The sequence below is a fragment of the Musa acuminata genome, chromosome BXJ3-6 (assembly GCF_036884655.1).
Source record: "Musa acuminata AAA Group cultivar baxijiao chromosome BXJ3-6, Cavendish_Baxijiao_AAA, whole genome shotgun sequence".
Lineage (NCBI taxonomy): Eukaryota > Viridiplantae > Streptophyta > Magnoliopsida > Zingiberales > Musaceae > Musa > Musa acuminata.
The window spans coordinates 6,567,146-6,581,030 of NC_088354.1; the positions used below are offsets into that span (position 1 = coordinate 6,567,146).

The window sequence follows — 13,885 nt, forward strand, 5'->3', positions numbered from 1 at the left end:
GTATCTCAACATCCTCATTATCACCTGGTTACAAATATCAACATCCTCATTATCTCAACATTCTCTTTGTTCGTTGAATACTCTATTGATGGAAACCTTCTTCCAGTCTCAAACCATTTGGAGGCTCAAGTTGTCTCAATGACATGAACTGAGAGGACTAGCTAAGAATTAATGTGTTAATTCTTGTTCTTAGTAGAAAAAGGCATTATTTTCAGTTAGTGTTCCTGTGCTACACTTTAAGGTGTTCCCTCTGCTCGTCTATGGTTATAATCATCTCATTTTCCTCTGATCCATTAAACATGGTTGATATAGTGGTTGGTGAACTTATTGTGCATCCGACAAAGACAGTACAGTTGGCTCTTTGCTTTGCTTTGGAGATGTCCCCCCATTTGTGCACCTTTGGCCTTCTTTCTTGGTGTATATGATGATACCTGCATGTTGAATGGTCCACAATGATCAAGAGACAGTCTATTGGTTATTTGGAGTCAACGAGCAAATCTTTCTTTATTATCATGTTTCATGTGGTGCCTTTAAAATAGATTCAGTGCGACTCGATCTGATCAAAGTAGCCGAAAGCAAGATCCCATTTCGGGTTGTTCCAACGAGGCACAAGGAAAACTGGTGACCTTCCAAGGCCAAATAAACAGGTTTCATGAGCTGTCCACAACATGTTCCTCTGATCACTATGCTTCCATCTCTGTCGATCACATCTGTGCCTCCTGCTATCATCGTTATTATTTGTGATTTATTTCTTTCATGATCTTCATCAACTAGCAGCAACAGAAACCAAAAAAGAATCGGCGATGGCATGACAGCCAAATAAGATCATAAAAAATCTTCATAAAACAGAGTGTTGTTTGTGGTGATATTGACAGATACTAGTCGCACGCCTAACGTGGGTAGCGGCGCAGTCGTCGCCTGAGACTTTGCTTTGCTTTGCTTGTGATATTATTATTCCATCGAGTCGAATATAAGTCAGTATATTATTTGACTTGGTGGTGCGATGTAGATGACGAGGTCGGATTGGCCGACGAAGTGGGGCCGATCATTGAATCTACGTGTTCCTCGTCTCAACCCGCACAGGGAAGCCCATTCGTCGGCTGGCGATCAAATCAGAAACGCCCCCGTGTGCACCGACAATCCATGTTCCAAGTACATGGCTGATGTGACTATGAACAGAGGCAGGGGCAATTGCGACATTACAACCAAATGTGGGCGCTTTTACCCGAGCTGCTTCGAATAAGACCCTTGGGTTCCATCCCCCCCTCGATCCGCCGGAAGACTCGTTCTTCCTCCCCAGAATTTTGGTTGTTTTCCTCCGAGTTTATTCGTATGGTTATGCTTCAATCACCGCTGCAGCTTTGAATCCTACTGCGAAGCGCCTTCCAAGATAAAAAATGCGGGCTCTTGGGAGGAAAGTTTCATTCGGAATGATCGATCCTCTGTTCGTCTTTTGTCGCTGTTGTTGATTCTTTCGGGCATGATGTGGTAAGGGAGAACTTCCAAAGCCGGTGGAGGAAGAAAAGGTTCGATTTTTTGTATCGATTCTATTCGCTACTCTGATTTCTACGGAGAAAAAAAAATCGGATCTTTGCTGGAGAACGCGTGATTCGAGTTCGGGAGTCAATGGCCAAGCCTCAAGGAAGGTTGGGATCCTTGTTGAACAACAGATGGCTCGTGTTCGTGGCCGGGATGTGGGTGCAAGCCGTCGCTGGGATCGGGTACCTGTTCGGCAGCCTTTCGCCGGTGATCAAGAGCTCCCTCGGCTACAACCAGCGGCAGATCGCCAGCCTCGGCGTCGCCAAGGATCTCGGTGACAGCATCGGCTTCCTCGCCGGCACCCTCTGCGAAATCCTGCCCCTCTGGGCGGCTCTTTTTATTGGTGTGCTGCAGAACTTCTTCGGGTATGGCTGGGTTTGGCTCATCGTCACCGGGAGAGCGCCCCGTTTGCCACTGTGGGCGGTGAGTTGACACTTCATTTCATTTCTATGATTTGTTCTTAGCATCATCCATCATTTCTTTCATCGTGCAATCGCAGTTTGCTCGTTGCATGAAACAGAGAAGTAGACAGATTCCATATGTGACCTTCTATGTCGCGTTCATCCTTTTGCGCAGATGTGCATTCTTATATTCGTGGGGACAAACGGAGAGACCTACTTCAACACAGCTGCACTGGTTTCGTGCGTACAGAACTTCCCCAGGAGCAGAGGCCCGATAGTGGGAATCCTGAAGGGGTTTGCAGGGCTCAGTGGTGCGATCTTGACGCAGATTTTTGCGATGATGCACACACCTGATCACGCTGCTCTCATTTTCATGGTGGCCGTCGGACCATCCATGGTGGTCATCTCCCTGGCGTTCATCGTCAGGCCCGTTGGAGGCCACCGGCAAGTGCGACCTTCGGATCAGTCTAGCTTTATGTTCATCTACATTGTATGCTTGATCCTGGCTGCTTACTTGATGGGTGTCATGCTTCTGGAAGATCTGCTTGACCTCAGCCACATCGTGATCGTCCTGTTCACGGTGGTGCTGATGCTTCTCTTGCTGGTTCCTATCGCCATTCCTCTGCTGCTGGCATTCCGTGTGGACGCCGCCGCTTCTCCCGTCCAAGAGCTTCTCTTGCCCGAACCTTCGAAAGAGGAGACAAGCAAATCAGGACAACAAAACGAGGTTGTCTTCAGCGAGCTCGAGGACGAAAAGCCCAAGGATGTCGACCTGCTTCCTGCGTTGGAGAGGCAGAAGAGAATCGCTCGTTTGCAAGCAAAGCTGTTCCAAGCAGCCGCTGATGGAGCTGTCCGGGTCAAGAAGAGGAGAGGCCCGCACAGGGGAGAGGACTTCACCTTGATGCAGGCACTCATAAAGGCGGACTTCTGGCTTATGTTCTTCTCCCTTCTCTTGGGATCCGGTTCCGGATTGACTGTCATCGACAATCTTGGGCAGATGAGCGAGTCTTTGGGTTACGATGAGACTCACATCTTCGTCTCCATGATTAGCATTTGGAATTTCCTTGGTCGGGTAGGCGGAGGCTATGTATCTGAGATCATTGTCAGGTACGAACTCCTCCATCTTATCTGAGACCGACACACCACCTCAATCTCTTGGTTTCTTCCTCCTCCTAGCAACAATGTGGTTTCTCCTCAGGGACTATGCGTATCCGAGGCCAGTGGCCATGGCGTTCTCTCAGGTCGCAATGGCAATCGGGCACCTGTTCTTTGCCATGGCTTGGCCTGGAACGATGTACATCGGAACCTTGCTGATTGGACTTGGATATGGAGCTCACTGGGCTATCGTTCCGGCTGCTGCATCCGAGCTGTTCGGGTTGAAGAACTTCGGAGCCCTGTACAATTTTCTTACCGTGGCTAATCCTGCCGGATCATTAATCTTCTCAGGTCTCGTTGCCAGCGGAATCTACGACTACGAAGCGGAAAAACAAGCACACCAACATCAAAGCTCGGAGGGTCTGCAACTTGGAAAATTGCTCCAACTTACTGCACTGAATGCGGAGGAGCCATTGAAGTGCAAAGGAGCAATCTGCTTCTTCTTCAGTTCATTAATCATGTCCGGACTTTGCGTCATTGCAGTGATCCTCAGCATGATCATTGTTTACAGGACTAGAATCGTGTACCTCAACCTTTACGGACGTAATCGCACGTAATTATCTGAACTCAGACGCCATTGACGCCGTCGAGTCCTTTTGGTCTTGGCAACTCTGTTTCCGCTTGCCCATTGAAGCAGAGGTGTTTCCATGTTCCCAACATTAGATTAACGGAGGATGGATGGATCGGTGGATCTTCTTTGTGAAGTATCATCATCTTGTAGTGTCTTGGAAAAGAGTTGGTACATTCTGTGGTGTTCTAATGTATCGGTTTTGATGTGTCTGCATTCGATATAACACAGTGGTTCGGTTTCGGAATCGATGATTTTTATTTTTATTTTTTAATTTAAAAAATTAGAATCAATATCATAAAATAATTCATCATATATTTTATTTTTTGGATTTGGAGGACAAAGAATTCAAGTAGAAGAAAAATTTTCTTACCATAATGATTTGATAATTGTCTTAATATTTTGATAATTTTGGATTTGAATCAACTCAAGTTTTAACATCAGATCGCCACGTGTCCCTCTATTCCCCTTTCGATTGTGAATTGCTGACGCGAGCTGCTGAGCTGTGCCTCCGCCGACTCATGGGCTTGTCGCATTTGACGTGGCAACGCCGTAAACAAAGACTTACATACGCAACGACAACCAATCAGAGCTCGAAACGAGTAATGAGAAGAGTGGGGCCCGCTCGGTCAGCCAGCCTATTGCCCTCCGGTGGGTTCCTTCTTCATTCATTTCTTTTCCGTGGTGACCGCGGATCCAAGGAGCTTTGACTTGGACGGTGCGCTTTATATTACCTCACCCATCTGGTCGGTGCCGTCGCAAGCTGCCACGTGCCAGTCAACGTCACCCCTCTTACACCTCGACATTTGTCCCGCTTCTCCTATACATGTATATATATATATATATATATACATACCTTCTGAGAACGAACACTTGCATTCCCCAACAACGGAAGCTTCATCTCCTCTCCATAGATCAGCCCATGGGTCATTTGTGGACTGTTGTCACCCATCTCCACTCGTTGGCTGGGTACGCTGCCAAATCTCTGTTCTTCTTCTTCTTCTTCTTCTTCAATTTTGTCTGTGTCCACTTTGCCTCTAACCTGCGTTTGTGTCTGCTTGGTTGATGTATCACATGCATGCAGGCCAACCATTACGCTGGTCTACCCATTGTGAGTCACTTCACTCCGCCCAGCACCTGTTTGTCTTTAATCCTCAATGTTTCTGCTGATTGAAGTCTGCTGATTCGATCAGGTACGCGTCGATTCAGGCCCTCGAGAGCCCGTCGAAGCTTGACGATGAGCAATGGCTAGCCTACTGGATTCTGTACTCCTTCCTCACTCTCTTGGAGATGGCCGCTGAGTCCATCTTGTACTGGTAAGTTTGCTTTTATAGCCTTACTGATTCTTCTCTGAGGATCCTGACAAGTGAACCATTGCTTGTGTTTCTGGTCTGGATTAGGGTACCTGTCTGGTATCAGATCAAGTTGGTATTGGTGGCTTGGTTGGTGCTCCCACAGTTCAGGGGTGCTGCCTTTGTGTATGACAACTTTGTAAGGCAACGATTAAGGAAGTGTGAGGAGGGCAAAGCTGCAGATTGCAGTTCTTCCTCTCCCAAGGACAAGAACATGAGCAGCAAGAGAAGTGGAGCCTCCAAGGACAAGGATAACGGCAAGAATAAATTTGCACCATTTGTTACCCTGAAGAAGGCAAACATTAATTGATCCTTTGGGTGCTTGTCTATGGACCAAATTATCAGCTGTAGAACAAATATATCCTCTTTTGTTGCTGTTCAGTGGTAGATTGCCTTCTCCATAGGAAATACTGTGTATAGTCAACCTTGTCACACAATGTTTTATGTATTGAGTTGTACCAAAGTTTTCTTTCAAGAATGATGTTCTCCAGATATTGTTGGTCTCCAAATGAAATGAAAATGTTCCAGGAAGAAAGACATGGTCTAGAAGTGCTTGGGACATGCATACATCCTTACACTGGCAAACCAAAGTGTAATCCTCATGTAATTGAAACTAAGAGATGTTTTAGCAAGGATGTACTGTTAAAGAGATTCTCAAGGAATGAAACTCTACAGCCAACCACAATCTGAAGTAGGGAGTTGCTCACATGGAAACAGATTTCTATGCATCAATCAGAATGATTGGATACTGGGGAGCATGGCTTCAGGAACAAGAAGAAGTGGCTGTTTGCCTGGATCATCTTAAATCTTCTATGGCAACAAAACATGATTTGGTTTAACTTATGATGCAATGCACTCATAAACAGGGTATGATGTTGCTGATATCCTTCAGGGAAATGCTCATTTGACATCTTTTTTTTGTTTGGTAACATCAAAGGTCAGAACACACATATCACCAGGTTTTGTTGGAAATCAAGCTCAATATAGACTAATTTGTGGATCAAGCTAAACCTAAGAATAAACCAGGAGGTATATATAATAAGCTTGGTATGATATTTGTTTTAAGCAAAAAAATTCAATTGAAGAAACATGCTTCTTCCATGTCTTAATTTACTCTTAATTATCAAAGCTTCAAATTTGCCATATTTATTTTTAGAGAATTTTATTAAAAAATAATGAATTCAAGGAGCTCCAAAGATAGCAGAGCTCAAGAGCAATGCCATCATTTTATCCCAGCAATTCATCCATCACATAAGCTTTTAAATCATCAATTAAGGAGAGTTGAGAGGATTGGTGAAATCATTTTCTTCCTAAAAGTCTATTCCTTTGGGAAAACAAAGTGCATTCAAGTGATGATTCAACTCTGTTTTTTACCAAGCTTAATTCCAAAGACACAAGATGAAATATAAGGAATAAGAACAGCAATCTTTTGAGGAAAACAACAAGATGAAATTAAATAAAAATAACTGAACACAGACAAACACAAACAGCAAAAGTACCATCTGATCACACCATCCTACCTAAACTGCTTTCCAAACTAAATTATTCCAATAATAAGCTTGGACACAAAACATTCAACACTGCAATTAACTTCATGATCCCTCATGCTCTAGCAACAACTTTATGAGAAGAATAAGAAATTAGTGTTGTGCAGCAAAACATTGCATGTGTACAAAGTTACAGCCATTAGACTCAGGTAGAAAGGCAAGAAAATTTTGTCTGTGACCCTCTTTTGAGGGTTGGCTGATGTTGACCATGCTACTAACTTCAAGCCTGATTCCACTTGTCTTGGACTCTTGTGAAGGTGAGGAGGAATCAAACATGTTGTTTGCTTTGGACCCCATTTTTCCCCATGTTTCCTTAGTCCCTAAGGTTTAGAGCCTTTAGCCACCCAGGGAATCAATGCAAAGTGTAACTTGGGTTATTCTCTTGACCAAGAAATTTAAAGTCTCAAAATCCATTTAATTTCAATCTAGATTAGAACAATTCGAAAGGCTAATTGTCATATTATATGGTGCAAATGCAAACTATGGTACATGAAAGGGAGCAAACCAGATAAGAATGAACAAACTCTCAAATAAACTATGTTGAGATCAAACAATTATGAGAGAGAATGAGGCAGAACCAGAAAGAAAAGAATATTAAATCAATCAACACATTATTTGCAATGCCATAGGATTATTGTTGTTGTTCCCTTCTGTGTTCATCTCCCACAAGAGTTCTTTCTCTTGATCCACACAGGTGGCAGCTCTAGCTTCAGAGATGTAAAGGTAGTAAACACCTCAAACCAAAGTCCTTATCAGAAAACCCTACTCCCTCATCTTTTGCTCCAATGGAAGGAAGGTTGCTTGTGCATTCAAAAGGTGACATCTTTTTCTTCTTTGGAAGGTTGGCTGGTAAACCACAGAGTATGATGGGTGTTGGTAAGAGGAGGCTGTAATCACCACCTTTTAGGTCTGTATAAAATTTGAAGTTTCACTTCATAAATCACCCTTTGGTTGTCTCCATCATGCTTTCCATCACATATATTCTTTGTGGAGATTCATTTCTTAGCTTGGAATGTCATCTCAACATGCACCTTCTTCATGACAGCACCAACAGAAATAGTTAGTCACCAGTTAATATGATGTCTTCACAGAACACATGCACCACAAGCCATGAAATCAGCAACCTTATCAAGTTAAAATGAAGAACTCAAAGGCAACATGAGATGCCATATTTAAGAAGCAATGCTCACACACACAGAATATGTTCTTTGTATTTTGGAAAGTCTATCAAGGTATTTTAATGTGTTGGATCACATTAATGGGTTATCACAGATCAGATTCCTAGCTCTGTAATCACCATGACAAATTACTAGAACTCAGAACAGATCAAAACCATCAAACAGCAAGAGTGGAAAGTGACACCAATCCCTCGGCTTTTTTTAAAGAACCTCCACATACTAAAGGCAACCAAATAATATGAGTGGGAAAGCTAAAGATTGTGAGAATTCCACCAATAAAGACCTCCCTTTCCTCTCCCTATATATACATGTTCTTGCACTGCTCTACGTTCAGTCGGATCGGCATCCTCCTATGCTTCTCTCTTTTCCTGTGAGTCTTCTCTCCCAAGCCTTCATCTCAAAGCAGTCCCAGACCTCTTGTTCTTCTCCTTCCTTCTTCCTAATCAAACACCTTAGAACTATGGACCCACTTAAAATGGAGAAGCTTCAAGCGATGAGGAGTTACAGGAGGAATCACTTCTTTTTGGTGTTCCTTCATTACATTCTACGTGTTGTTTTGGTCGGTCTGTTTCTGTCATGCCCCAATTGGCTCCCCAGCATCTGCTCCTTTGTAAAGTTCTTCTTCTTAGTTTGTCTTCCGAACATTGCCGCCACTGTCTCCGGGCCAAAGTTCGTATTCGTGGTCTCCAACATCATCATCATCTTCCTCGTCGGCGAGTCGAGACTCTCGAAGTCTCCTGCACAACACCCCGGCATCTACGAGGACTACGTAAGCCGAAGCCAAAGCCTGCAGAGGATGGCTAGTGTCGAGGTCAAGGAGAAGGAAGCTGTGATGGTGGAGCCTTCGTTCGAAGAGACCAAAGAGAAGGATGAGGAAGCCGTCGTGGAAGAAGAGGAAGAGGTGAAAGGTGATGCAGGAGAGGAGGAATTGGTGACAGAGCGTGAGGAGTTGCTGGAAGAGGAGTACGAGGAATTGCCTGCAGAGGAGCTGAACAGGAGAGTGGAGGACTTCATTGCCAAGGTCAACATGCAGAGGAAGCTGGAAGCCAGAATGCTCATCTGATAACGATGATGAATGGTTGCAGAAAGAGAGAAAGGGGAGAAGACAAATGATTACATCTCATCATCAGAATTCCTGTACATAAAAAAGAAGGAGATCTTCTTGGCAAAGAAGATGAGCTGCTTAGCTCTTTCATTGTTCTTGCCTACTGCTGATCTCAATTAATCATCGGATCATTAATAATAAAACTATCCATAAAATGTACGACAAATGATTGGCATGTCATCATCACACAGTATCTTCCAAGAATAATTCATTTATTTCAAGGGTTTAAAAGCAGATTCTCTTCAAAATGATGGGAGTTCTTCTTGTTGCCAAACTACCATCTTGTAATGATGTAAGAAGGGGTAATGTTAAGGTGTTAATGGAGTCATTAGTTAGATTCGGCCGGGCTTAGTAGAGAATCTGTTCAAGGCGTGGGATACCATCCAATTGTGCTTTTAAATTCAGCAATCGTCCCCAAATCAAGACCGTTCATCGACTTGTGACTCTTAACTCACTTGTGGGGTCCATCCACGAACTTTAAGAACTGGCGGTCTGATGAAAATTGTAAGAAGTGATATAGTAACAAAGAAATGGAGCGGATCATTTCGACGTCTGAGAACGCCTAACGTCTCTTTTCGACGCACTCGCCACCTCTCTCTCTCTCTCTCTTGGCGTTGTGGAGGAGAGAGAGAGCCAACTATGCCACCAAATTCTCCTCCTCCTCTTCCTCCGCCGCCTAGGCCATTCTCCGAGTCGTCGACCCTCCTCCGATCATTTCCAAGAAGCGTTCTTGCGCGAAGAATCGACCTCTCTCCGAAAAATTGGAACATGAGCCTTGTCTGAAGCAAGAAGGTCTGTTTCTTCTGATTTGGAGTTGCCCTGTTGGATCCGTCTTACTTGAGTTCGTTTCAGATGGCTGGTTAGCCTCTCGGGTTGTCAACTCTGGCTTATCTCGGGGGTTTTCTCCTGTTCACGATTTTCTCTGAAACTTTTTTTGTTCGTGACCGAAGTAAATTTGGAATTTTTAATCCCGTTTCCGAACTATTTGTGTTTTTTTATCTCGATGCTTCGTGATCTTCAAGTGCTTCAACAGGAATCCCATCCTTCTGCGATGGATTTTTCTCTCCTCGATTCATTTTGCTTGTGTTTGCGATGGAAAGTTCTCTTCCTTCCTTCCTGCTGTTAATCTTTAGATTGCCAACTTTTGATGATTGCATTGCAGCTGTCACTGTACCTATATCCACTGCAAAGAAGCTCCTTTAAAGATTCTGGAAAATGGTGGCTTGCTTGGTTTGTCTTCGGAAGAATATAATAAAGTGGTTATTTTAGACGCAAGTGAACGGGAATCTACTGTTCATCACTGTGTTCGGAGCTTGTGGCGACTTTGCCAAGAAGACAAAACTTCCTGCCCTTTTCGCACTTTATTATGAAGACTGCCTTCCAGACGTCTGGTTTATGTAATTAGAATCGCACTCGAATTCTTTATGTTTTGGTCTCTCGGAAATGTGATGTATGTATATGTTATTCCGCAGCATTCAACTGAACTTGGTTATGCACGAACGAAGATGATTAGCAAGACACTTTCGTGCATAATTGACAAAAGGTGATTTGTGTCTTCTTTTTTGTTATCCTAAATCTTCTTGTACTTGATTTTGTCTTAGAATGTAATGTTTTCATTTTTATCAAGCTCATTGATTGTTGATGTCCCTTTTGCCCTCATGACTCTAGTGATCTGCTACTTTTTCCAGGGAGAATTCTGGTGAGAAGATGGAGCAGTTTCTGAAAAGATGCTTCTATCATGCAGGTCAATATCTTGCGAAGCCTGACAAGAAGCTGAAAGAACACGGGCTAGTTCTTGTATCTATAAGATGAGGATATCCTCAATTTTAGAAGTTTGACTCTGATGAAGGTACATATGATGACATTCAGCAAATGTTAATTTGTTTGGATCATCCAAAATATCTCGATTAAGCCTTTTGTATTTTTTATGTGAAAACAATGTTGAATGGTTAGAGAAATAATATTAAAATTGGAACTGATCTTGATTGAGCAACAAATGAGCCTGTCATCAGGGTGCAGCCTCACGACAAGCTCATTCACATGAAGGTCAATAACAAGATTCCTTGATTGGGAATGAGATTAGACCAAAGTCTCATTTATATCTTCTTTATGCATCAAGGTACAAGCTATCCTTGTTTTTCCGATGAAAGAGAGTACTGATTCCTAAAATGCCTAAATTCTGATCACTAACCACAGCAGTATAATATTATTCTGTTGAGCATTTTTTTTCTTGGGATATGAGTCAAAATGCCTAGGAAGTTTCATTCTAAGATTAGTATACAGTGAGCTCTTTGAAAGCAATTTATAGGCAGGGCATTAATTATCATGATCCTCATGAGAAGGCCAATGCTATTTTGATTTGTCATAAAATGCTGGCTGTTTAGATACTCCAAGGAGATACCAGATGTGCATGAGTGGCTGCTTCTTGATGCCATGGAGGTAGAATGAAGGCTGTTCATTTGTTCTGGTGAACTGGATGCTGCTTGAGAACTGTTCATGCCACTGCTCAGGAATTTTGAGGAGAATATAGCCTCAGGGCTCTACCGTTACAGGAACCATGCACCAGTAAGAGCCCATTATCTTGCAGCCAGATACAGTGTCAGTTGTAGTGACCTCAGTGCATCAGAGTAATGTTTTTGCTGCCACTTTAGCAGGAGACACACCAATAAATTAATTCAAGAGAACCACAGATAAGCAATAACATTTGGGCACTGTGTTGTTCCTCTTTAATTTTGCTGCATAAATGCACTGCCATATAGGCTTGTAGGAATCTTAAGTTTGGTAATCAGCATGACATATAGTTGGGTCTCTTCTTTGTACAGCACAGTACTGGCAACAGATTTCATGGTGGACTTCTATCAGCTCGAAGGTGTTCAACAAGTCCCGACTATTTGAAGTGCGCAACATAGATCATCATAGTTGTTGATCCATATGCATATGATCTGACAAAGTTTATACCTATTGTGACTGCTGAATTTGGTTACTGCTTGTGACAATGATACTCTGGTCAACAGATTCTACTTGGCAATGCCCTGTGGAGAGGGTGGAGGACTGCGCAAAGATGACTGCGTTGAGGACAAGCCGCGGCACAGCACCGAGACACTGTGGTGGTTCAATGCAACTTGTATGATGCCATTCTTTGTGCAGGAAGGGGTGGGTTGGAATCTGTGGTGGTGCTGCAGCAGTGTGCCAGGTGCTCCGCCTGCCAAGGCTCTGAATAAGAGAATGCTTGATGCATCTGAGGCTAAATTTCTGTTCTTCCTTCAATCCAAGCAACAGGCATCAAGCAATACTAGGAGAAGTTGCAATGGTTGCAACATTCTACACACTCGAGCCCCGGAAGCCTATCATCCATGGTGTCATATATCCTTCCCTTGGCTGAGGTGGGTCCGAATCATGAGTGTTGTGATCCTTTCTTTACTGTTCTTTCCTCGTCTTGATTCTACACTTACAACAGCTCATTTGTATTGCAAGGTTTTCATGACAAATGGTGGAGCAAAGATAAAGAATCATGTATCGAGTACCTTTTCCCTTTAATTCAGATGACACCACGAAGACAACCATGCTCATTCAAGCTCTAAATCTTCTCCCACAAAGACAAAGGAGAAGCCCGGGAAGCGTAATCAATGATTTCTCTTGTCGAGTGAGGTGAGTCTGAATCATCAGTTTTTAAATTCATTCTATGCTGTCTTTTCCTTTATCTTCTTGATTCTACATTCACAGCAATTTATGTTTCATGACAAATGTTGGAGCAAATATGAACTGTGATGAAGAAGTTCACAATGGTTTATTAGAAAGGCCTCTACAGCTGCACTGGCACATCAGGATGTCTTAGAAATCAGGCTTTTCACTAGGCAGCTAATGAAATAATAGCAACTAAAAGTATTTCCAAGGCTTGATAGCAAATGCAAGCAAGAGGAATAATTTTTGGGAAAGGAGGCATTTCAAGAAGACAAACATGTATCATATTTGTTTGTTCCAATCCATTTATAATTAGGTGATTCACCAGACAATCATGTCAGAAATCCAACAACCAACCAAACAGTTGAAAGACAAAGATCAGGCAACCTTATTTGTCCATCTCTTTTGCAAAATCAAAGAAAATGACAATCAAAAGTCAAAGGTGTGCCGGAAAAAAAAAAAGGTTATGATCTCCTCAAAGTCTTATCATCTACTTAAATTAGAGTTGCAAGCTGAGGTCATGAAGCCTCCCAAGTAGATTCATGTAATCCTATCTTTAAGTGTGTCTGCTGACCATTCTCCCTTCATTCCTTCTTTTAAATATGTCTGCTGACCATTCTCCCTTCATTCCCAATACTTTTCTTTCAAATGATATCCAGGTGAATTGTATTACTTCTGAGAACCATGAGGGGTTGATGTAGTCCTTCAGGAGGCCATATGGTGGTGTATAAGTGTATCGAGTCCCCACACATCAGATTTGTGAGAGATGATATCACCCTTCATAACAGGTTCCCATGACAGTGAGTATACATGTATTGATGTTAGGCAAGGTTGACCATAGATCATCCCTGACAGTTTTCATGGGTGATTGTAGCTGGGTATTGATGTCATTCAGAATATTATTTTTTGCAATTTATTTATAGTGTTTATCCAGTGGAATTTTGATTGCAGAGGGCCTATAAGATTGGGATCTACTGCATATTCTAGATTCAGCTGAAAGCTCCACCTGGAAGGAAGGAGCTCAAGTGTTCCCAGACTCCATGATATCCCCATTGATAAGGTCAGACAGTCCCACTCACCCCCTCTCCCCTGTTCTCAAGGATCACTAACTATTAAAATGTCTTAAAATATACTCTGATGGCGGCCTTCCAGTATTGAAGATGCACACAGGCTGCATGGTAAACAAAGAAAGAGATGTGCATTCATGTATTCCAGCCTGTAATAGTGACAGCATAGGCGGAGAGGAACCAATCCAAAGAAATGATCTGAATGGAATTTAATCCATGACATTGTCTTCTTCTGAACAGGTCAGGATAGGCTACCCAATCAGGTCAAACAGTGGATGGATCAGGCAAAGAA

At 42.9% G+C, this 13,885-nt stretch overlaps 3 protein-coding genes and 1 long non-coding RNA gene across 5 annotated transcripts; all 4 read left to right on the plus strand.

The window, feature by feature from the left end:
- The first annotated feature begins 1,239 nt into the window (after positions 1 to 1,239).
- Positions 1,240 to 3,910, plus strand: LOC103987248 (protein NUCLEAR FUSION DEFECTIVE 4). Of its 2 annotated transcripts, XM_018827034.2 has the most exons (4): positions 1,240 to 1,526; positions 1,671 to 1,962; positions 2,116 to 3,047; positions 3,139 to 3,910. In XM_018827034.2, exons 2-4 carry the CDS (start codon positions 1,693 to 1,695, stop codon positions 3,650 to 3,652), a joined length of 1,716 nt encoding a protein of 571 aa, XP_018682579.2. In that variant the 5' UTR covers positions 1,240 to 1,526; positions 1,671 to 1,692; the 3' UTR covers positions 3,653 to 3,910. The 2 variants fall into 2 exon arrangements, with proteins under 2 accessions (XP_018682579.2, XP_009403771.2); XM_009405496.3 differs by having other exon boundaries at positions 1,240 to 1,962.
- A 595-nt stretch (positions 3,911 to 4,505) lies between these two features.
- On the plus strand, positions 4,506 to 5,550 carry LOC135639986 (protein HVA22-like). The gene is made up of 4 exons (XM_065154054.1): positions 4,506 to 4,632; positions 4,748 to 4,774; positions 4,857 to 4,979; positions 5,064 to 5,550. Exons 1-4 carry the CDS (start codon positions 4,586 to 4,588, stop codon positions 5,323 to 5,325), a joined length of 459 nt encoding a protein of 152 aa, XP_065010126.1. The 5' UTR covers positions 4,506 to 4,585; the 3' UTR covers positions 5,326 to 5,550.
- Positions 5,551 to 8,061: 2,511 nt separating this feature from the next.
- Positions 8,062 to 8,936, plus strand: LOC135639603 (uncharacterized). Its single transcript, XM_065153439.1, has one exon. The coding sequence runs from the start codon at positions 8,093 to 8,095 to the stop codon at positions 8,801 to 8,803; it is 711 nt and encodes a 236-aa protein (XP_065009511.1). The 5' UTR covers positions 8,062 to 8,092; the 3' UTR covers positions 8,804 to 8,936.
- Positions 8,937 to 9,436: 500 nt separating this feature from the next.
- LOC135640908 (uncharacterized) lies at positions 9,437 to 10,824 on the plus strand. The gene is made up of 4 exons (XR_010497489.1): positions 9,437 to 9,637; positions 10,008 to 10,242; positions 10,318 to 10,388; positions 10,534 to 10,824. It is a non-coding gene; the product is annotated as an uncharacterized LOC135640908 (long non-coding RNA).
- Positions 10,825 to 13,885: the final 3,061 nt, after the last annotated feature.

Coding starts and splice junctions, on each gene's coding strand:
- LOC103987248 (XM_009405496.3), top strand. CDS start 1,627: ATGGCCAAGCCTCAAGGAAGGTTGGGATCCTTGTTGAACAACAGATGG. Junction 1,963..2,115: donor CCCGTTTGCCACTGTGGGCG/GTGAGTTGACAC, acceptor CCTTTTGCGCAG/ATGTGCATTCTTATATTCGT. Junction 3,048..3,138: donor GTATCTGAGATCATTGTCAG/GTACGAACTCCT, acceptor GTTTCTCCTCAG/GGACTATGCGTATCCGAGGC.
- LOC135639986 (XM_065154054.1), top strand. CDS start 4,586: ATGGGTCATTTGTGGACTGTTGTCACCCATCTCCACTCGTTGGCTGG. Junction 4,775..4,856: donor ATTACGCTGGTCTACCCATT/GTGAGTCACTTC, acceptor TGATTCGATCAG/GTACGCGTCGATTCAGGCCC. Junction 4,980..5,063: donor GCTGAGTCCATCTTGTACTG/GTAAGTTTGCTT, acceptor GGTCTGGATTAG/GGTACCTGTCTGGTATCAGA.
- LOC135639603 (XM_065153439.1), top strand. CDS start 8,093: ATGCTTCTCTCTTTTCCTGTGAGTCTTCTCTCCCAAGCCTTCATCTCA.